At 42.6% G+C, this 24,423-nt stretch overlaps 1 protein-coding gene across 12 annotated transcripts in view; it reads left to right on the top strand.

Annotated features, from left to right (window-relative positions):
• PPP2R5C (protein phosphatase 2 regulatory subunit B'gamma) overlaps positions 1-24,423 on the top strand; it is a 132,157-nt gene that overhangs the window by 71,756 nt on the left and 35,978 nt on the right. For 11 of the 12 annotated variants that reach the window (XM_079914253.1, XM_079914249.1, XM_079914251.1 and 8 more), the window contains one exon: positions 7,341-7,540. In XM_079914253.1, coding sequence (XP_079770379.1) covers positions 7,341-7,540 — 200 coding nt within the window. Of the gene's footprint in view, positions 1-2,453; positions 2,584-7,340; positions 7,541-24,423 lie in introns of those variants that run through there. The other variant, XM_079914248.1, reaches the window with a different exon arrangement.

The following is a 24,423-nucleotide window of genomic DNA, read 5'->3' as shown; positions in this document are numbered from 1 at the left end:
GATTTTGTATAGTTCAATATATCAGTCTTGTAATGATTACAGTTCTTAGTAAGAAGTCCTCTACTTCTTTCTCTCTATGAGATATTCTTTTGTATTATTTTCTAAAAGCATTAGAGTTTTGTCTTTCAGATTGAAGTCCTAACCCTCCAGGAACTTATTTTTTATTTTTGCATATAATGTGGTCCGATTTCTTCTTCTTTTCTTTCTCCTTTCTTCCTTCCTTTCTGTCCCAGCACCATATTTTCAAAGACTGATCTTTCGTCACTGTTCTGTAATCCAGTCTGTCCTAAATCAGTTATCCACGTCTGTACAGGCCTGTTCTGGGCTCTGTTCTCTGTGGCAGTACAGGGCTGGGCCATTGTCATTTATGAAGCTTCCCCGGTGAGTCTAGATTTCTGGAACAGCAAGTCCCCCCACCCTGCCGTTCTTCTCCAAGGGTCTTGGTTGGTGTTGACCCTTTGCTTTTCCACGTAATACCTTTTAGAAGTCACTTAGCACTTCACCGAATTCTCTGTTGGATGTGGATTGGGGTGGCACTGAGCCTACAGGTCAGCTCCTTAATCTGGGAAGCGTTATCTAGAGAGTCTGGGGGTAAGCATCGAACTGGGTGGGGAGCTATGGGTGGGGAGCTAGCAAGAGCTTCCCTCTGAGAGGGCACGGAGACGAGGGAGCCGCTCTCGCCGCTTCCTTGCAGCGCGTTGCTCAGGCAGGGAAGAGAACAGTGTGGGCATTTCCAAGTGAGAGGGTGGCATACACAGAAAACCGAAGGGAGTTGCAGATACGCCGGTAGGATTAGTAAGAGTCGAGGTAGCTAGATACAAAAGTAATACCCCAAATCTGTTCTTTTCTAGATCGCAGCAGCAGTTAGAAAATTCTTCAGTCTTTTTAAAGGTACAATTTACAGTAGCATCAGAACTTAATAAATACCTAAGAATAAATCTTAAAATGATTTATTTTTTAGATTTACGTTTTTAGGAGAAAATTGTAAAATTTTATTGAAAGACACTTAAGGAAAAAAGTAATTGGAGAAATATTCCATGTTCATGGATTGAAAGATTCAATATTGCAGCGACTGCTGTTCTCCCCATATTGATAGGGGAAATTTGAAGAGCCGTGAATAGTCAAGACATGAAGCAGAGCAAGGGGAAGGAACTTAGTCTCACACATAGTAAGGCCCATTGTAAGGCTCTGAGAGTCCGTGGTGTTGGTGCCCAGAGAAGCGATGGTGCAGCAGAAGGGCTCTCGTGTCCACAGACACTTGATCCAGGACAGAGGAGACGCAGGAGGCCGTGGGGAAATGGTCATTTCAAAAATGGTGCATGAATTTTACTTTCAAAAACAATACCGCCGAACTGTTCTCGGTGGGGGAAACTTGCCATCTGCTAAGTGTTCTCGTATGCGAAATAGAACTAAGTGGATTAGTGCATATTAATGACGAATCCCAAATTTACTCCAAATTGTTAGTAATTGGATTCAACTTTATTCCTGCTCACTTTGTACTAAGAATAAATACATTGGAAAGACAAGAGGACCCCAGAGCTGAAGGATTGGCTCTGTCCTTTTGGAGAGTTTGCACGCTGGTTTCAGTTTTGTGTGGTGTCTCTTGTCTGCAGGCTCAGGACAGGCACATGTTCGTAGACTCGTGGCCCCATACTGTCAGGAAGGTGGCACAAGTGCTGGGAGGGCGGGGGGCGGGGAGCGGTGGACGCACGGGGGTCTCTGAAAGTCAATCTGCCTTAGCTGCTTAGCAGAAGAGTACATGAGTGAGCGCGAAGCGGTTCCCACCCTTACGGGCGTGCCTCTGAGGGCATCTCTCCAGGTGATGTTCTCTGGGCCTGTGGTTTGCGCAGCTCTGGCTTTTTGTCTCATTGGGGTTATGTTTATTTGAGAAAAGCCGTCATCTCCGTGCTAGAAAGGCCTGTCTTTCTGTGACTGTCCTACTGAAAGTTGGTCCTTTTTGTATCTTGGAATGTTTCTCCTCACCGCCAAGACGTGTCATGTGGAAGTGGGCTTGGCTTTTTTTTTTTTTTCCATAGTTTTTCTACTCACAAATAGAGTTCACATGATGCCTCTTCACATACAGTGATAGTTTAGTGATGCAGCCTTATCATGTCCTATCCTACAATTTGGTGGTTAAAATTTATTGTCACGTCCATCGGTCCCTTCAGTAACTGAGGTGCCCAAATGCTCAAAACACCTGTGGAGTCAGCTGTGACATGCTCAGTCATTTAGGATTCACTTGGGAAGGCCTGCCCACTGCCCAGCAGTGGCCTCCAGACCCTCGATCAGACTTACCTGGCAGTAGAGTAGTCTCAAGCACACACCTCCAGTGCTCAATTCCTATATTAAATATCAGTACATCTTACTTTGTTATTCTTTGCAGAAGAAAATATAAGTAGAAGTTCTACTGTCATCACCTTGGGTAGCCCCCAGGGCTCCCCTCCACTTTGGAGGTCAGGGGTCAGTGGAAGTGTCCACTCCTTATAGCTTGGTCTGGCGTGCCACTGATGTGAGAACGCTGCCCTCCTCCACCGTGGGAGCAGGAAGACTCACAAAGCCAGAAATGGCTGCCCCCCACTCTAGGTAACTTCATTAAACATCCCTTTGCGTCATTTATTAATTACAGGCTTCCCTTTAGTAAGTATGTTTTTAGAAGGATGATCCGTTCTCACCTTCAGGTGCCATGGGTTGGAGTCTTTTCTCTGCTCCTCGCCCCCTGCAGGTTTTGCATGAGTATGTCCATGTGGTTTGCTCCTGGTATCATCAAGTATTTACCTTGAAATAATTGGGAAGTATCCCAAGTTCACATTAACAGATCAGTGAAAATAGTTTGGGGAAGAGGGGAGGGGGCGAAAAGATTTATACAAACATAAGGTACTTGTGATATTATTTGTGTAGAAGAATGTTACAGCACTTAACGTGAAAAAAAATAATAAAAGGATATATTAATTAACGTTAACAGTGTTCTCCAGCCAAAACGGTGATTGCCTCTTCCACGTTCCTCTTTCTCTTAGGTCAGAGGACTCAATATGGTGTTGGGCCTCTGGGTGGTGTCCTGGGACTTGTCCTGGGCAGCTGTCCTCTACACATCCCTTTCTAGTTACAGAGCCCTGTCACAGGGTTCCTGACAGTGCCCACAGGCTACAGAATTTTGTCTCATATTATGCTATTTAGTTGGTATTCTCTTCCGGGCTTAAGACTGCTCATTAATATGTCCTGAAACAAGAATGTTGGTGTTATTAGTCCGTGTACAGTTTGAAATTAAAGTAAGCCAGTGTCACTCATGGGCAGAATTCAAAATCCATTCTTTTTTTTAAAATTCTGCTTCGTAGGAGTAATTGTAAGAATTGGGTCAAATCCAGGGTCATGGTTTATTACCTAAGAGTCAGGCACTCTTGAATACCAAACACTGAAGTGTAATATACCAACAGTGTCAGTCCCGGTTAGTTTTTATCACTTGGTTCACATTACATGATAATCAGAACAGTAAAGTCAGATACAGGTTGTATTCTGTCATACCTTTTTTCTTCTTTCAAGATTAGCAGTGCTAACTTAATAGTTTTTAAAGAGCTTATTTTTTAATTATTACAAAAATAACTCACACTGTTAAAGAATCAGAATACATAAAGGTAAAAAAGCATATTCTTCTGCCACCTCCACTCATTTTTATTCCCAGTGGTACAGTCCTGTTAACGCAGCAGAAAGTAAAGATTTTTAAAATATGGTGACCAATAAGAAGCTAAATTAACTTGCATTCAAAAACCATATGGAAATATTCGATAGGGGCTATGGATGCAATATTTTTACAACTATATTCAACTTGATTGGTATAATATACTTTTTTTTAAACAGTGCAGTTGTAAATGTAACCAAATGAGGTGTTAAAAAATAAAAGAGGGCTTCCCTGGTGGCGCAGCGGTTGGGAGTCCGCCTGCCGATGCAGGGGACCCGGGTTCGTGCCCCGGTCCGGGAGGATCCTGCATGACGCGGAGCGGCTGGGCCCATGAGCCATGGCCGCTGAGCCTATGCGTCCGGAGCCTGTGCTCCGCAACGGGAGGGGCCGCAGCACTGAGAGGCCCGCGTACCGCAAAAAAACAAACAAAAATAATAATAATAAAAGAGTTCATGAGATTATGCTCACAAACTTTTTTTTTATAAACTATAAACGAAAATAGTACAGTAACACCTTAGCTGTCTGGAGCCCTGGGAGAATTGACAATTTCCAGAAAGTTGAGATTTCCTTGCTTTTTAGAAGAATTTTAGATAGAAATTCTATGAAAAAAGAAAAAGATTTTACTCTGCTCTTCCTTCTTATCATAATAGGTTTGTTTTAGTGTTTTGGTGACAGCTAAGTCATCATCAGGTGACTCTTAGGGGTAGATGTGGGCTTCTCAGTTCTCTGCGGCACCAAGGACATGAGAAAGCCAGAAGGTTCCACGTATACAAGCTGTGGCTACAAAATGCTCTCATTTAAGATGATCCTGGCAAAGTGGAGGGTGAGCAGAGGTGTAGAGTTGAGTGAGGACTGAAGTCAAGCACAGAGCTTTTCATTGAAAAGGGCTGGATATCTGCATGTACAGATACCCAAACATTATAGTGACTGTTACTCATTTAAGTGATTCCAGTCACCTGGACTCAGAATGTTTCTGGATCACAGTTCGGTTCCCATGGTCCCCTGAGTCCCCTTCAGGCAGCATATCCTCACCCCTTGGACCGGCTGTGCACTGCTGACCTCTGCGTGCAGTGTGGGAACTAGGGGAGCTCCCCAGGAAATGGGCCTTTCCGGTGGCTGTGCTGAGTGCCTGCTGTTTGCAGGGCTCCACACTGGGCATTAGGGGGTACCGAGAACCAGGAAACAATCACCTGGGACCTGCCCTCAGACAGCAGCTAGATGGGGAAGAAGTGCCCAGCAAGGCAGCTGCCTGTTCAAGGCAGTAGGAGCTTAAAGACAGCCCAGGAGTACGTCCTCTCTGACCAGGCAAGGAGGGAAGCCTGAGCAAGAACCCCAAACAGGAGGGGGCAGTTAGGGCAGGAAAGGAAAGCAGGGTGGGCAGGGTGGGCTCTGAGGCAGAGAGAGGCGGGTGGAAGCAGGAGCGCCAGGCCCCGCCCCCAGGCGCCCACTGGGGTGCCGGCTGTTGTGGGGAAGGCACTCAGCAGCTTTGATCTCAGGACCCCTTCACGCTCCTAAAAACTATGTAGGACCCAGAGAGCTTTTGTTTATGCGGATTTGGCTACCGATACTGACCACGCTAGAAATTAAACCAGAAAAAATGTGTTTATTAATTCATTAAAAATAATAAACCTTATTACATGTTAACAGAAATATCACTTTTATGAAAATAGCCATATTTCCTAAAACAAAGACAAGTTTAGTGAGAGGATGGCATCATTTTCTCTTTTTGCATATCTTTTTAATGTCTGGCTTAATAGGAGAGAGCTGGATTCTCCTGTGTGCCTCTGCATTCAGTCTGTTGCCACATGTTTTGGTTGAAACAATGTAGGAAGACACTGATTGGGAAAAGGAGGAGTATTTTAATAGGCTTTTCAGATAGTTGTGGACATTTTCTTTGATACTACACCAAAACTTAACAAACGAGAAGTTTCTTGAACGAATCTGCAATGTGGAATCTGAAACCATGTGAATAAACTCTCTATACACTTTATTACATTAAAACCCAGTGGACTGGGACTTCCCTGGTGGCGCAGTGGTTAAGAATCCGCCTGCCAATGCAGGGGACACGGCTTCGAGCCCTGGTCCAGGAAGATCCCACATGCCACGGAGCAACTAAGCCCGTGCGCCACAACTGCTGAGCCCACGTGCCATAACTACTGAAGCCCACGCGCTTGGAGCCGGTGCTCCGCAACAAGAGAAGCCACCGCAGTGAGAAGCCCGCGCACTGCAACGAAGGGTAGCCCCCGCTCACTGCAACTAGATAAGGCCCACGCGCAGCAACAAAGACCCAAAACACAGCCATAAATAAATTAATTAATTTTAAAAAACAAAAACCAGTGGACTCTCTTGCCCTTTGAATGGCTCTTTTGCCCTTGACTGATACTGTAACACCATTTATTGATCACGTGGAAAATACTGGTTCACTGAGTCATGGAGATCTTTGGAGCCATTTTGCAGATCTTGGACACATTTCAGTCAATGTGTCTATAAACCCTATTCGTTAATATCACCACTGATCTCATTTTCACTGAAAAAAGCTGTCAAACTCACACTGGCAGATTGGAGTTTTCCAGACCTGCCAGAATTCTAGAAAGTCACACAGAGCTCCATCACTTTCCAGCCCTGCACTGACCCTCTATGCCTGTATCTCGTCTCTGTTATGGCATTGCAAAGATTACGTTTTGTAAATATGTATAAAGCTTTTAATATGGCACCTGGCCCTGGTAAGCACTCGCTCAGTAATATTATCATTTGCACTCTTTCTACATTGTTGACATCGTGTGTAATGTGCATTGACCATAGCCCGCATGGGGGAGGAGATGTGCTTTGTGTGGGGCACCAGGGTGGAGACCCTCACAGCGTGTGTGTGACAGCTCGTTTGGGCAAGCTCCACACTGATGCCACTTGTTGTTTGCCAGCTGGCCAATGGACGGCCACTGTGCCCTTCCCCTGGAAGTCCAGAGCAACAGCAGACCTGAGGGAGCATCTTTCCTGTGACCTTTTCTTACCTTGCCTGTACCTGTTGCAGCTGTCACGCGGTGTGGGTGTCCGTGCCCCTCACCCCACACCGGGGCTGTGGTTTTTGCCTCTTGTTCCACTGCCCAGCACAGTGCCAGCATGTGATCATTGGTGCTAGGTTATGTTTGTTGAATGAATGCATTTAGAAGGAATTTATTTTGAACAGTAACTCTGGACGTGGCTTCAGAGAGTTAAAAAGTATAGAAACTTTATCATACGAAGCATATGATCTGAGCAGTGACTAGCTGTTCTTTTTTCCTTTCATTTTCTTTAAGGAATGTTTAACCTCTATTCACCCCTACCCCATCTCTTATTCCTTTTTTTTTTTTTTTTGGCGGTATGCAGGCCTCTCACCATTGTGGCCTCTCCCGTTGCGGAGCACAGGCTCCGGACGCGCAGGCTCAGCGGCCATGGCTCACGGGCCCAGCCGCTCCGCAGCATGTGGGATCTTCCCGGACCGGGACATGATCCCGTGTCCCCTGCATCGGCAGGCGGACTCTCAACCACTGCGCCACCAGGGAAGCCCCATCTCTTGTTTCTTGAATCTCTATTAATTCGAAATAAAAATAGTAGAAAGCTTAAAAGTATTTCACAATAATTCTGGGTTAAGCATTTCTGCAGTCAATATACTTTGCTTTCTCCTTTTCAGATGTTCCTCCTGCTGATCAAGAGAAGCTTTTTATCCAGAAGTTACGTCAGTGTTGTGTCCTCTTTGACTTTGTTTCCGATCCACTAAGTGACCTAAAGTGGAAGGAAGTAAAACGAGCTGCTTTAAGTGAAATGGTAGAATATATCACCCATAATCGGAATGTGATCACAGAGCCTATTTACCCAGAAGTAGTCCATATGGTAAGTGATTACGGTTTAACCAGCGTGTCCCAAACCTGAGTTACAAACAGGACTCTGATATTCTTAGACTGTGCTAAGACATTTGAGCCTAACATGACACTTGCCACGAAAAAATCCTGCTATTCAAAAATTTGTACTTGTACCTCGAAGAATGAAAATCTTTGTAATGTGTCCTGGATTACAGCGAGGGACCTTCTAGGGACGAAAGTGCCCTACATGTGTTAACTCGTTTAATCCTCACAACTACCCTGTGGGGTAGAAATGTTAGAACTTTCATTTGTACTTACTGCCTTACCCTCTTTAAATTTTTTTTAAGATATATAACATTAATGTAATAGTGCTCATATATAATTTAGAAGTAAGCATGTTGTCCATACATGTACAGGAAAATTCTAATGATGGGGAGGAGTTAAGACAGGGGTGGGACCAAGCTGGTGTCAGGACAGTCCACCCTGATGAGCTGAGATGCACCCGGCTCTTGTCATCCTGCAGTTAGTTCATCGTTGGTTTCATTCAGCCCCAAAATCTCAGTCTCCTGTTCCCGGGTCCTTTGCAGGTCCCATTGTGACCTCAGTCACTACCGCCTGGAAACATGTCATGTGATACCATTACTAAAACTCTTACGTTTGACACTGAACTCCAGTTTTCTCTTGAGTTTTTTTGAATTGTTGGTGTTTTGTCTGCTTTTGAAATAGTACTCCCCAGTTACTAGGGAATCCTCGTGGCTTAACATAAAATTTTAAATGCTGATTTCCATTGAACAACTTAAGTTTCTGACTTTTTCCCCAAAGCTATATATTTCAAAATTAACTAGACTTGTTGACCTAAAATATGTTTCTTTCTTACGTTAGTGTGTTTGCTTTGGAAAAAGAAAGTCGTGTTCTTTTTGCATTCACAATCTGTTGTATCCAAAGTTGAGATCAACCTGATTAATTTATTACTGTTAACTCTTACAGTTCAGAATTTACCAGCATGTAGTCAGCCTAGGACTGTGAGAGCCGTTTGGGTTCCTCCACCAGACTCCCACCAGAAGAACCGTCACAAGCATATACTGAGCAGTAAATCCTCAAAAACCTCACCCATTCAGACTAAGGAAAATTGCGGAATGTCTTTTTTTCCCTCTCGGTTTCAACTCTCAATTACTCTGGAAGGCCTCCCAAACCCCAGAATCACAAAGAAAAATCTCTAATACTTTCTCCTAACACTCTCATAATTCTGTTGTTCACAGTACATTTTGTAATCCTCCTGGAACTTTTTTTTTCAATGGCTCAGGGTAGGGATATAACTTTGTCTTATAAAATGATTGAAAAATCATTAGTCCCTACATTGTGTGTTGAACATTCCATTTTCTCCGTCGATTTTAAATGCTGCTTTATTATATATTAAATTCATTCTCTTTTTGAATTACATGTACTAATATGTCATCTATTAAATTTATAAACACGTAAATTTATTCTATATTAAATGACACGTATGGAAGGTTTTTCAGTTTCGACAGAGCCTCGGCTGCCTGCGGTCCCTGAGTCCCACTCTTAACCCAGGAGGGAGGAGTCTGCGGAGCCCAGTGAGGCGAGGCTTGGCGGGTTGGGGTCAGAGGCCTGCCCTTGCACCACGTCAGGCCTGCCTGCTTGAATCAGTCTCTCCCGTGCGTTTCACAGAGGCGGTGCGCATTACCAGAACCACCTAGGAGACCGGAAGCCCTTGAGACTTTTTTTAGATTAAATAATCATTACTCCTCGTCTCCCTGTTAAAACCATGTCCCAATAGCCAGGTTCTCCTCCTGCCGTCTTAGCTTTGTTCCCCACCCGGAAATTCAAGCCATCTTCAGAGTATTGGCCACTTTATTTTGCCCCTAAAGCACATAGCAGACACTTCCCGGGCATCCACTGAGCACTTTTTCAGATGAGGAAGTAGAGTGGTGACCAAGGCTTCTGCCCTCCCAAGGCTCTGACCAGTCATGTGTCATTTTAGGTTAAGGGAAGGCAGTGAAGAAGGTGAAACGGGGGAAGTAGGTAGAGTTACAGGACTGCCCATGAGGCGGGAAGAAGGTGCAGAGAGAAGTCTGGTACAAGATGAGTTACACTGTCCCATGAAGGTATGTGCACAAGAGGCGCTTTTCCGCGTCACTTGAGAGAACAGGGGACAGACCGTCCATTCTGTCCTCTGACTGGAGCGAGGGCAGGAGAGAGCACAGCCGTTCCCTTACCTCGAGCTTGAATGAGTGGTGTGGGGCAGAGAGGATTTGTGTTTTGTTTGCTGTTGTTTTGTTTTCTATAAAGACAGAAGGCATTGATGACAGATATGATGATGAAGAAGGCGTGTGGTGGGGATGGTACTTGGCAGTGGTTTCTAACCCTCTCAGGAGTAGCGAGTGGGTGCAGATTTCAAGCAGCCAGCGGAAGGCCTCCACCCCAAGCAGTGCCTGGACCCAGCAGGGCAGGTGGAAAAAATGGGGGCCCCTTTGTAGTTCCCTCTGGACGCCCCTGGTGTGCGTACCACTGAAGTGGCACTCAGCCAACTTGCTTGAAGGATTGCCTGGTGTGTGTGTGTGTGTGTGTGTGTGTGTGTGTGTGTGTGTGTGTGTATTTTTGTTTTGTCATAGTTGTTTTTTGTTTCGTTCTGTTTTGGTTTTTTCAGCCGCGTCATGCGGCATGCAGGATCTTAGCTCCCCAACCAGGGATCGAACCCATGCCCCCTGCAGTGGAAATGTGGAGTCTTAACCACTCGACCACCAGGAAAGTCCCTGTCGTAGTATTTTTAAAGACATTAATGCCCACTTACTGTGAAGAATCCAAAGCTCAACAGATGTTATACTTCTTACGCTTACTTCTTTTAAATATGTTGCCTATTAGACTGTGCTGCTGTATGTTTTTTAACAGAGTTGTTGAGAGGTAATTCACATATACAATCTACCCCTTTAAAATGTACAAGTCAGTTGTCTTTAGTGTATTCACAGGACTGTGCAGGCATCATCACATCTAATTTTGTAACATTTTCATCCCCCTGAAAGAAATCCCATACCCATTAACCATTACTGCCATTCCTCCCTCACTCCCCACTCCCCACTCCCCACCCCTGGTAACTACTCATCTACTTTATGTCTCTATAGATTTGCCTAACCTGGATCTTTCTTAGAAATGGCATTATACACTATGTGGCCTTCTTTCATTTAGCATAATGTTTTCAAGTTTCATCCATGTTGTAGCGTGTGTCAGAACTTCTTTTTATTGATAAATACTATTCCAGGGACTTCCCTGGTGGCACAGTGGTTAAGAATCCGCCTGCCAATGCAGGGGACATGGGTTCGATCCCTGGTCCAGGAAGATCCCACATGCCACAGAGCAACTAAGCCCGTGCGCCACAACTACTGAGCCTGCACCCTAGAGCCCATGAGCCACTACTACTGAGCCCGTGTGCCACAACTACTGCAGCCCGCGCGCCTAGACCCCGTGCTCCACAACAAGAGAAGCCACCGCAACGAGAAGCCCGCGCACCACAACGAAGAGTAGCCCCCGCTCGCCGCAACTAGAGAAAGCCTGCCCACAGCAACGAAGACCCAACGCAGCCATAAATAAATAAATAAATTTTAAAAATAATAAATAAATAATGTTCCATTATATGAATATATACCACGTTTTATTTATCTATTCATCCGTGGATGGACCTTTGGGTTATTTCTGCTACTTAGCAGTTATGAATAATGCTACTGTGACCATTCATGTACAAGATTTTTGTGCATATATGTTTTCATTTCTCTTGAGTGTTCACCTAGGAGTGGAATTGCTGGTGACGTGTTAACACTATGTGTTTAGCGTTTTGGAGAGCTGCCAGACTGCTTTCCAAAGTGGCTGCACCATTTATTCCCACCAGCAGGGTATGAGGGTTCCAGTTTCTCCGCATTTTCAATACTTGTTACTATCTGTCTTTCTGATGGTAGCCATCCTAGTAGGCGTGAGGTAGGACCTCACTGTGGTTTTGATTTACGTTTCCCTCTTGGCTAATGATGTTCAGCATCTTTTCACGTGTGCTGTGTATTTTTATACATCATAGACTGTGGTCCTAGAAATTAACGGAACCTTATAGATCCTCTAGCCTGACTTTTATTTTCCAGATTTCAAAAACTTAGGTTCAGGGAGATGAGGATGAAAAGGAGAATTACTCAGGAAGGGAAACTCCTGGCATCTAAATTCTCAGGCCTAAATTACATAAACTCCATTATCTCTTAATTTCACTCATTTTTAAAATATAGTCAGCCATCTGTTTTTGTTTTTTTTCAATTGGCTAATCTGTTTTTCAGGCATTGGCATTTTTCTCGTAGTGAAAACACTGATAGCGAAATCAAGCTAATAGTGTAGCCACTTTTTTCACAGAACACCATTTTTACTTGAAGATTGACAAACAGGTTATTCAGACTTGGATATTTAGGGAGCATTTTCTCACAAAATAAAATAAGAATGTCACTTTAAGGAAAATAATTGACAGTGTTTGTTGCCAAAGATAAAATTTGAGCTTTCAGGCAAAATTTTGGATTTTGAAAGATTTGTATCCACCAGTGCAAGCTTCAGCTTCCGGGTGCTGCAAGCTCTCCTGCTGAGATCGGTGTCGTTATGAATGAATTAGATCTTTAATACACACGACAGAAGGAATGAGGCATGGTGATGCCTGCACAGTCCTGTGGGTATACTAAAAACAATTGAATTGTACACTTTAAAGGGGTGGATTGTGTTATATGTGAATTATCTCTCAATAACTCTGTTTTTAAAAAGCATAGCAGTCCAGTCCGATAGGCAATATATTTAAAATATATGAATACACATAATTCAGTGAGGCCAGTATTTTCTGAATGACCAAAACTGATGATCCCAAATCATTCATCGGCCAGAGAGCCGTTCAGAATGCAAGACACACCAGTGGATTTTCGTGAATTAGAGACCCCCTCATTGATAAGATCTATGATTCCACAGAATAGCTAACCTTTAGTAAACTACCACTTATCAAGTTTTGGTGTAGTATCAAAGAAGTCCACAATATCTAAAAGGGCTATTAAATACCCCTCCCTTTTCCAACTACATATCTGCTGGAGACAGTCTTCCTATATTTCAACCAAATTAACATTCTGAACATAGAAGCAGATGTAAGAATCCAGCTGTTTTTTATTAAACCAGACAGTAAAGAGATTTGCAGAGATGTGAAACAGTGCCACTCTTCTCACTGAATTTGTTTTGGGAAATACTTTTATTTAATATGAGTTGTTTTATGAAATAGCAAATGTTATGAAAAATTTATTTTTTATAAATTTATATTTATACTGACATATGGGTTTGCTATTTTTTAATGAATGAATATTTTTAAAATTCCTCTGCTTTAATTTCTACTGCAGTCAATATCCATAGATATAACTTTCATAAACAGAAGTTCTTTGGGATCCTCAATCATTTTTAGGAGTTTAAAGGGGTCCTGAGGCCAAAAAGTGTGAGAACCACTCTTCTCAAAGAGCGCTGCCCCAAGGCCGCAGCACCAGCGCCACCTGGGAGCAGGTCAGAAACGGCGTTTCCTGGGTCGCAGCACTTTGCTTACACGTGTTCTCCAGGTCATTCTGAATGGCCTCCCTGCCTTGCCCCCTGAGGTTAAGCCCTCACATACTACCTGTGACAACTCTTAACTCCCCCTGGGCTGTCAGTTTCCAGAGAGAAAGGTTTGGGATGTCAGAGGCTCAGTAATGCTCACTCTAGAGTCTCCTGCCTGGACAAGGGCACTAAGACTAGTCTTAGTCACAGATGAAACCACCTGCAGGTCAGAAAAGGAATCGGTTAGATCAATGGTTGAATGAAGTGGATGGCTCAAAAGTGCTTCACGTCAAGATGGACCTCTCTAGAATTATCCACATCTTTGGTGCTGGATTACTCTGTAGAAGTCAGTGAATAAGATGTGGGGTGTGGGGCTTCCCTGGTGGCGCAGTGGTTAAGAATCCGCCTGACAATGCAAGGACACGGGTTCGAGCCCTGGTCCGGGAAGATCCCACATGCCGTGGAGCAACTAAGCCCGTGCGCCACAACTACTGAGCCTGCGCGCTAGAACCCGCGAGCCACAGCTACTGGAGCCCACGTGCCACAACTACTGAAGCCTGCGCACCTAGAGCCTGTGCTCCACAACAAGAGAAACCACCGCAGTGAGAAGCCCGTGCACCGCAACAAAGAGTAGCGCCTGCTCGCCGCAACTAGAGAAAGCCCGCGTGCAGCAATGAAGACCCAATGCAGCCAAAAATTAATTAATCAATTTAAAAAAAAAAGATGCAGAGTGTGCCCTTACGCAGTCTACCCTTACCTTTCCGGGAGACTGTGTTCTAGAGGAATAGAGAGCAAACTGTTAATAGTAGCTGCCTTTAGATAGTGTGATTATGTGGATTTTCCCCTTTTATGAGTAAATCTTTATAATTTTAAAAAATTTTCATGATGATCATGTATCACATTTGCCATTATCAAAAATCAATAAATGCGTTTTTCTTTAAAAAAAAAAAAAAAACCTTGTCGTGTATAGTGTAATAGCAGTACTGTCCTTATCAGGACTCATGTTGGGTTTCCAGGGAAAATGAGTTCATCACGGTATTTTAATCCGTACTGCTTGTAAATGACTAGATAGTACCTTACAAGTTTTCTTTCATGCTTAGGGTTCAAGTCAACATTTTCTGTTAAGGTCAGAGGAGTTTTTCTTGGGTCCTGTGGGAGGTATCATGCCCAGATCCCCAGGATGATTGTCTCATGTTTCATTTAAGGATTGATGTTGGACAGTCTCCTTCTACTGTTTTTATATCTGATGTTTACAGTGTGTACTGGAAAGTATTACTTGTTGTAAGGGTGAAGATAGTTTGGAAATGAGAGAGGAAAGGATGTTTTGAATTCAAGGAGGTAGTATATTAACCAGTGAAGCTTCCGATAGTCTACAGATTTCTTTCAGGTAATGATTTAAATCACGCGTTCCTCTTTTTGCTTAGTTGTTTTTGTTTTGCCAAAGTCACAGTAACGTGGGGTGAAGAAGCACTGCCATCATCGATGAGCTAAGGGGAGATGAAGGCATAAAGTGCTTTTTGAAATCCAGCGAATGATTTTTCTACTTCAGATACCCCGTGAGCCGTTTCTTGGAGATTTGTTCTTATTTTGAGAGAATTACCCTTTGTTTTGTTTGATGTTTTTATTAAGTGTGTGCTTATTTTAAATAAGTGAAATAAATATAAAAAGAGAAAAAAAAGTTAATCTTTTTCCGTACTCCACCCCTCGCCAATTCTACCTAAACCCACCCCCACCTCCAACCGCCACCAACTTAATTTATATGTACTTTTTTTTCCAAAAGGCTAGTAAGCGATCTTCCCCGGTGGTCCAGTGGTTAAGACTGCACACTCCCAATGCAGGGGGCACAGGTTCAATCTCTGGTTGGGGAACTAAGATCCCGTATGCTACACGGTGTGGCCTAAAAAAAAAAAAAAAAGGTTACTAAGAAACTTTTGGGGATGATGGGTATATTTATCGTCTTGATTGTGTAATGGTTTCACAGATGTATGTAAATGTTAAATGTATCGAACTGTACACTTTACATACAGTAAGGTTATACCTCACTAAAGCTGGGGTTTTTTAAGCTCCTAAATTGATAGGTATTTCTGTTGGTCTAGGGGCACAGTGAAGAAATTACTAAGATATTAAGGGCATTGTGAATCAAGAAGGTTTGAGAACTTAGAGCCTAGAAAATATTTACTATCTTTCTGTAACGTTTTAAATTATTTTTAAATTTACAGTCGGCAAGATTACGTTTTTAGTGAGGAGTTCTCTTGAGATTTGATAAATACGTGTAGTCATGTAACCACCGCCGCCACAGTCGATATAAAACAGTTTTATGACCCTCCAGAAAAGTTCTTCCTGCTACTCCTTTGAACTCAGACCTTCCCCTTATCCATTATCTCTGGCTACCACTAATCCGTCCTCTAGCTCTGTCATTTTGCCTCTTCCAGAATGTCATATAAATGGACTCAGAGAGTGTGTAGCCTTTTGAGTCTAGCTTCTTTAACTTAGCATAATCTGTTTGATATTCCTCCATGTTGTTGATGTATTAGTGGTTTGTTCCTTTTTCTCAGTAGTATCTCATTATATAGAGGTATCATGATTTGTCCACTCCCCAGTTGAGGAATATTTGAATTGTTTCCAGTTTTTAGCAGTAATGCTGCTATAAATATTCATGTACAAGTTTTGGACATAGATTTTTGTTTGTTTTTTTTTTGACTTGGGCGAGCACATAGGCGTGGGATTGCTGGGTCGTATGATTAAGTATTCATTTAACTTTCTAAGAAACTGCCAGACTGTTTTCCAAAGTAGATGTGCCATTTTTTGCACTCCCGCCAGCCACGTGCGATAGTTCTAGTTGCTCCAATCCTTGTCAACGTTTGGTGTCTTGAGTCCTTTTATCTCATTTTGACTTTAACTTGCATTTCCTTGATGAATGATGCCGAGCATTTCTTCCTGTGTTCGTTTGTGTATCTTCCTTGGGGAAGTGTCTGTTCAGATCATTGGCCTGTTTTTTAATTGGGTTGTTTTCTTATTGAGTTTGAGCCTTGTTTACATATTCTGGATACAAATGCTTTGACAGATAAGTGATTTGCAAATATTTCAGTGTGTGCCTTGTCTTTTTACTTTAACAGTGTCTTTTACAGAGTTTTTCATTTAGATGAAGTCTAATTTTTCATTTGTTTCCTTCATGGCTAGTGCTTTTGGTGTCATATATAAGAAGTCTTTGCCTAGCCCAAACTCAAAAAAATTTTCTCCTCAAGATTTTCTAGTTTTACATTTAAATCTATGATCCATTTTGTCAGTTTCGTTTCTTGGCCTATGGATGTCCAAGTGTTTGTTGAAAACCATTTGTTGAAAAGGCTAACCATACTCCATTGAATTGCCTTTCCACCTTAATCAAAAATTAATTCACCATATTCGTGAGTCTGTTTCTGGACTCTGTATTCTGTTCCATTGATCTAGGGATCCTCTTGCTTATGCCATACCGTCTTCATTATTGTCACTTTATAGTAAATGTTGAGATCAAGTAATATGAACGTTCCAACCTTTTTATTCTTTTTCAAATTGTTTGGCTTTTCTAGTTATTTTATCTTTCCAAATAAATTTTAGAATCAGCTTGTCGTTATCTACAAAATAGCCTTCAGGGGTTTTAATTGGAATTGTATTGAATATATACATTTGGAGAGAATTGCTGTCTTAACAATATTGAACCTTTCAATCCGTGAACACAGTATATATCCCCATTTTGATCATCTTTGTTTATAGTTTTCAACATGTAGATCCCCTATGTATGTTTTTAGACTCATAAGTAAGTCTTTTATTTTTGGGTGCTACTGTAATTAGGGTTTTTTATTTTCTATCTCTAATTGTTTCTTGCAGTTGTATAAGGTGCTTCATATTATTCAGTGCATAAATATTAGTATTATTAGTTGAATTGACTCCTTTGTAACTATAAAATGATCCTTTTATCATTGGTAATATTATTTTCTCCAAAACGTGCTTTGTATGCTATTAATATAGCCGCTCCAGCACTCTCTTGACTAGTGCTAATGTGTATAATTTTCCTTCCTTTTATTTTTGACCAATTCGTATCTTTATATTTAAAGTGGGTTTATTGTAGACAGCATATAGTTGAGTCTTGCTCCTTTTTTTTTTTTTTTTTTGCAGTACGTGGGCCTCTCACTGTTGTGGCCTCTCCCATTGCGGAGCACAGGCTCCGGACTCGCAGGCTCAGTGGCCATGGCTCACAAGACCAGCCGCTCCGTGGCATGTGGGATCTTCCCGGACCGGGGCACGAACCCGCGTCCCCTGCGTTGGCAGGCGGACTCTCAACCACTGTGCCACCAGGGAAGCCCAAGTCTTGTTCCTTAATCAAACAATCTCTGCCTTTTGGTTGAGGTACTCAAACCATTAACTTGCATTGTTAAGTACTGATGTTGGGTTTAAATCTACCATCTTGCTGTATTTTTTCTCTGTTTATCCCATCTGTTTTTTGTTCCCTTTTCCTCTTTTTCTGTTTTCTTTTGGATCAATTGAATACTTTTATAATTACAGTTTCTTTTGTTGGCTTTTTGACTATCACTCTTTATTGTTTGATCTCAATTATTTAGCTTTTCTAGAATGCATCTTTAACTTGTCACAGTCAGCCTTCAAGTGACAATACACCATGTAAATATCAGTTTACAGCAGTGTACTTCTGTTTCTTCTCCACGAGTCTTCCTGCTATTGTCATTTTACTTCTTCATATGTTATAAACCCCACCGTATATTATTTTTAGAAAACAGTTCTATTTTAAAGAGATTTAAATAATTTTTTAAACTCTTTTATACTTAACCAGATAGTTATCATTTTCAGTGTTCTTCATTCGATATCCATCTGATATCACTTTCCTTCTGCTTGAAGGACTTTCTTTGATTTCTCTTGTAGCACAGATCTACCGGTGATTCATTCTTTTAGCATTTGTTCATCTGGAAAAGTCTTTCTTTTGCCTTTGATTTTTTTTTAACAGATTTTTATTGGTGTATAATTGCTGCACAACACTGTGTTAGTTTCTGTTGCACAACAAAGTGAATCAGCCATATGCATACACGCGTCCCCATATCCCCTCCCTCTTGAGCCTCCCTTCCACCCTCCCTATCCCACCCCTCTAGGTCATCGCAAAGCACCGAGCCGATCTCCCTGTGCTATGCGGCTGCTTCCCACCAGCCACCTAGTTTACATTCGGTAGTGTATGTATGCTGATGCTACTCTTACTTCGTCCCAGCTTCCCCCTCCCACCCCATGTCCTCAAGTCCATTCTCTGTGTCTACCTCTTTATCCCTGCCCTGCAGCTAGGTTCATCAGTACCACTTTTTTTTTTTTTTTTTTTGTTTCCATATATATGTGTTAGCATACGGTATTTGTCTCTCTCTTTCTGACTTACTTCACTCTGTATGACAGACTCTAGGTCCATCCACCTCACTACAAATAGCTCAATTTCGTTTCTTTTTATGGCTGAGTACTATTCCATTGTATATATGTGCTCATCTTTATCCATTCATCTGTCGAAGGGTTGCCTTTGACTTTGGCAGATACGCAGGCATACCTCATTTTATTATGCTTCACTTTACTGCACTTCGCACATTTTGTGTTTTTCACAAATTAAAGGTTTGTGGCAACCCTGCATCAAGCCAGTCTGTTGGCACTGTTTTTCCAAAATCATTTGCTCACTTCCTGTCTCTGTGTCACATTTTGGTAATCCTCAAAATATTTCAAACCCTCCAACAGCAAAAGATTGACTCTCTGAAGGCTCAGATAATGGTTAGCATTTTTTAGCAATAAAGTATTTTTTTAACTAGGGTATGCACTTTTTTTTTTGGACATAATGCTACTGCACACTTAATAGACTACAGTATAGTTTAAATATAACTTTTATAAGCACTGGGAAATCAAAAACTTTGTGTGACTAACTTTTTTCTGACATTCACTTTATTGCAGTGGTCTGGAGCTGAACCCACAATACCTCTGGTGGGTATAGAACAACAGGTCAAAGTTTAATCCTTTAAAAATTTTGCTCCACTCTCTTCTCGCTTGCATCATTTCTGGTAAGAAATCTGCTGCCATTCCTATCTCTGTTCCTCTGGACATAATGTATCTTTTTCTCCTCTGGCTACTTTTTAAGATTTTTTCTGTTGTTCTTTTTAAGCAAGCAACTTGATTATGATGTGCCTTGGTGTAGTTTCCTTCTTTTTCTTGTCTTTGGAGTTCATTGATAGTTTTTATGAAATTTAGGGAAGTATTTGGCCCTTTTATCTCTTCAAATATTTTTTTCTGTCTCCCACACCTTGTCCTTTAGAGGTTCCAGTGAAATGTGTCTTAGGCCTCATAGAGTTGTTCCACAGCTGACTTATGCTCTTTTTTTCTAAAGTCTTTTTTTTCTTTGTGTATTTCGTTTGGTGATTCCCTTTGCTGTCTTCAAGTTCAGTAACCTTTTCTGCAATGTCTCAGCTTTTGTTAATTTCCCTCCATAAATTTTTCTTCTCACATTGTAGTCTTCATCTCATGTAGTTTATGTCTTTTCCATATCTTCATGTCTCCACCTAACTTTTTGAACACCTAGAATACTATCTTAGCCTTATCTGTTAATTCTACCATTGTGTCAATTCCAGGTCAGTTCAGTTGATTGGTTTTCCTTCTTGTTATAAATGACATTTTTCATGCTGCTTTGCGTGTCTGGTCATTTTTTTATTGGACGTCTGACCATGTGGGTTTTGCCTTGATGAGTACTGCGTACTGATATGTTTCTAGTAATATCTGGGGATTTGTTTAGGATGCAGTTACTTGCAAACAGTTTGATCCTTTTGGTTCTTGCTTTTAAGATGTGTTAGGAAGGACTATAGTCATGATCACTCTATGGCTAATTATCCCCCACGACTGAGACAAGACCCTTCTGATTATGAGCCCAGTCCTCTATGAATTAATGGATTTTTCCAGTCTCGTTGATGGGAACAGGAACTGCTCCGGCCCTGGGTGAATACTGGGTCTCTCTGGTCTTTTCAGGTGGTTCTTTTTGCAGCCTCCAGTAGTTTTCTCACCCCAGTGGGCTGTTCAGTCCACTTCTGAATAGTTCAGGAGGACCTCTGCAATCTCTGGAGTTCTCTCTCTGCAGCTCTCTTCTCTCTGGGACTTTGCCTTGCAGATTCTAACCACCTGTGTCTGCTGGACTTCACCCGGGTTCTTTCTCCCTGTGCTGCAACTTGGAAATTCTATCAAAGGAGAAAGCGGGACATTTGTTCCCCATCTCTCAGAAATCTCTCTCTGTCTTGCACTATCTGAAATCCATGTCTTGCAAACCAGAATTCCATGTGTTTTTCCTTGGGTTTTTTGGTTGTTTCAGGAAGTAGGGCAAATCCCATTCCTGTTACTCTGTCTTGTCCAGAAGTATAAGTCTCTGCTTCGTTTATAATAGATACTCGATCAGTACTTAATTCCATCCACACAGGTGATCCAACAACGATTCTAAAAAACATACTAACCGAAGGTTATTTGCATAATTTATAATTTTGTAACTGTATGCATCTGGTCAGTGGTGGGGGGCCCACAGCAAGAAAACAGTTGGGTCTACATATATGACTAGGAAATAAGTACTTTAGCTCTGAAGCTTCCCTTCCCTTTTCAGTTCATTTCTATCGTGTAGAATGCAGAATGTGTTGTTTTGTTTTGTTTTTTAAATTTTATTTTATTTTTTATACTTATTTGGCTGTGCCGGGTCTTAGTTGCAGCGTGTGGTATCTTTTAGTTGCGGCATGCAGGATCTAATTCCCTGACCAGGGATCTAACCCGGGCTCCCTGCATTGGGAGCACAGAGTCTTAACCACCGGACCACCAGGGAAGAACGTTGATGATAAAGTCTAGTTGGTGGTTATATCGTTAGTCACTATAAAATTCAACTGTTTTGCCTTGAGGTTTTTCATAACAAGATATTAGGGAATAAATCATTCAGAAGCCTTATGTAAAACTCACCTTTGGACCAGAGTAAACAACTTAAGAAAAACTTGCAGTTCCAATGTTGTGTTTAAATAGCACCAATTGAATTATAAGTATTACAGATGAGTGGTTATCTTTTGCAGGTAAATTTTCTATTCTTAAACTCACAAATAAAAGTAAAAAATAAACTCCTATGCATAATTATAAATGACTAGCATATTTTCATTTGAAGAAGATGCTGTTATACACTTAGTTGTGAAATGGTCATAAAATTTAAAAGTCCACTGTTAAAAACTTGAGAGTAAATTTCCTTTATTAAGTATTCTACAAAGATTTGTAGGTATTTATTTCTAGATCTTTAACTTTGATTGAGAGCATATTTTAGTGATTGTAAAAATAGCAGGCTGTTCAAAGTAAGGGTTTAGCTTGTAGTTCTTTTCTTCGGGCATCTATTTGGAGGTAAAGCTGCATTCTTTGAAAGCAGCTCTTGCCTTAGAGAAAGTGGCGGTGTGGATTCGTGGAGGAGGAGAGCCAGCTTCACTCACCTCTCGTGCGAGTGCTTGCTCTGTGCCAGGCGGTACCATGGACCTTGGGAGGTGGTACCAGGAGGGAAGACATTAGGCCAAGAATTACCCGACCATCCGGTTATATTTGAGACAAAGATCGCAAAGGAAAGGGGCAGGATGATAGAAGAGCTTGAAATCAGGGACCCAACCGGGCCTTGGGTCGGGGGAGGCTCCCCTGACGAAAGTACACTGCAGCTGAGAGCTAAGGTTTAATCGGGAAGTTTTTAGGTAATTACTTGGTGTTGCAGTTAATAAGGTGACTGATAGGTGCTTTTCCCAAAGGATCCGCTTGCTCTCAGCAGGTCTTTGAGGATCTACTAGTTGCCGGGCGCTACGGCAGGTGATGGAGGGTCAGCAGTGAGTGAATCGTCAAGCGAACATTCCCCAGGATGATACCTGAATTCTGCCGTGAAACCAGATTGAACTAATTCTACAAGTGAGGAAGGGGACAGTTCTTCCCTTTAAGATTGCTACTAGGATTTTTACCATCCACGTAAAAAACGAGTTAGAGTTATATGTAAGATTGCTTTTAAAGTATAAATTGCTTTGTGGAGAAGTTACATCTTTGTGATGCAATGTCATCTCACACTGGAGAAGGGAAGGGTCCTCATTCGTTCGGGTATCCTTCAGTGCCTTTCTTAGGGTTTTCATGCTCTCATTGAAGCCTTGTAACTGGGTTACAAGGGGGTTGTGAGTCCCTAGGCCCTTGGTCATTTTTGTGGCCTAGTACCTGGGGTCCTCCTGTCGGTTATGTTTCCTCGTTGCCTGTTGTTGGTGGAGAAGATGTTGCTGTTAGGTTGGGGTTTTGGGTTTTTGTATGGGTGGCCCAGCTGTGATGGTCTGACTGTTGTCTCTGCTGGTTTTTCCAGTTATATCATTTGCAACCAAATGACGGCTTTCTATTTAAAATATAATGTGGAAGGACTCCCTACCTCCCCACCTCCAAAATGTATCTCTTAGCAGTATGACCCTCAGAACCTGGCATTCCTGTTATAGGAGGAAGAGCTGTAATTTGGCCTTTGGTGGACTCACCTTTATAAACCCTATCACATGAATAAAACAAAATCAAAAGCATAGTAGAAAACCCTTGGGGCGTCCCTGGTGGTGCAGTGGTTAAGAATCTGCCTGCCAGTGCAGGGGGCACAGTTTCAATCCCTGGTCTGGGAAGATCCCACATGCCACGGAGCAGCTAAGCCCGTGTGCCACCATTACTGAACCTGCGCTCTAGAGCCCACAAGCCGCAACTACTGAACCCTCATGTTGCAACTACTGAAGCCTGCGCGCCTAGAGCCCGTGCTCTGCAACAAGAGGAGCCACTGCAATGAGAAGCCCGCTCACCGCAATGAAGAGGAGACCCCGCTCGCCGCGACTAGAGAAAGCCCGCGCACAGCAACGAAGACCCAACACGGCCCCACCCACCCCCCAAAAAGAAAACCTTTGTGGTTTTAAACAGAGAACTGGGGCTTCCCTGGTGGCACAGTGGTTGAGAGTCCGCCTGCCGATGCAAGGGACACGGGTTCGTGCCCCGGGCCGGGAACATCCCACATGCCGTGGAGCGGCTGGGCCCGTGAGCCATGGCCGCTGAGCCTGCATATCCGGAGCCTGTGCTCCGCAACGGGAGAGGCCACAACAGTGAGAGGCCCACGTACCGCCAAAAAAAAAAACAAAACAAAAAAAACACATTTAAACAGAGAACTGAATAATCAACCTTTCTTTCCTTGCTGTCTCTGAAATTAGATTATCAGTGTTTCTTTTTGGAGCATATCCCTTCCTGTCTTAAACCTTCATATGTTCCACTGTACTGCAGTTGTGTCACAGCGTGAATATTTTATTACTTCGCCCACTGGTGATGAATATTACAGGTATAGAAAGGCTGCGTGTTATTGAATTGTGAGAACTTTGCATAAACACTTCTTGAGCAATTTTGGTTTGCGTTTATTCAATAAATTTAGCAACTGGGAGAAGAACATCTGCAGGATCATTTAAATACTGAAAGTAGAAAATGTCAAGAAAGCTGTAAAAGCAGGGGCTTCCTACCACCACGGTCAGTCCACACCACACGCGGGGGCTGCACGGGTCACACACGTGCACGCGTGGTGACGTGTCTGTTTCCCATGCGCCCAGTGCAAAGAGAGGCTTTACCCTCTTTCAACAGGTGAGGAGACCAAAGCTTGAGCAGGCTTCTCAGTCTCGAGTCCTGGTCTGAGTGAGAAGAGGGCCTGGTGAGGCTGTGCCCTGAGGCCACACTGCCTCTCTCTGTGCAAGAGCTGATTCTAGCTCTGTGTCCAGGGATCACGGTGCACTCCGAATCGGTGTGTCTCAGCCGAGAGGTGGTGACGGATCTGCGCAGTCTGCATCAGATCTAAGACTTCTAGACCTACGGTAGAAACAGATTCCCTCTGGTTTCCATGGCGTGATGCTGACAACGATCGCCTTCTGTGGCTCTCAGACTACGCTCCACGCGTGCAGACAGCGTGCAGATGTCAACACCATGGCACTCCACTAACTTGACCCCTGAAGCTGCTGTGCTAAGAAAAGGTGGAGGGTTAGAAACCCATGGACAGCTCAAGGTGGCCTGATTTTTGCCTTCTGCTCTCTAATCTACATATTAGCTTTTAGTATCTTTAGCCTTCTCTAGAGGTGAGCATTAAATTAATGTGGTAGGAAAAGAGGGTAGAAATTACAGTGTGAGGTTTTTGTTGTTGTGTGAAAGATAGAACTTTTTATCCATTAGAGTTGGCCAGTAATAAAACTGCCTGGTTCGAGGGTGGTCATCCTCCCAGGACATGAAAAGGGGACT

The sequence above is a fragment of the Stenella coeruleoalba genome (assembly GCF_951394435.1).
Source record: "Stenella coeruleoalba genome assembly, chromosome: 2".
In the NCBI taxonomy this organism is placed as follows: Eukaryota; Metazoa; Chordata; class Mammalia; order Artiodactyla; family Delphinidae; genus Stenella; species Stenella coeruleoalba.
Note: the sequence above shows the minus strand (reverse complement) of the source record. Positions and strands in the feature narration are given on the sequence as shown.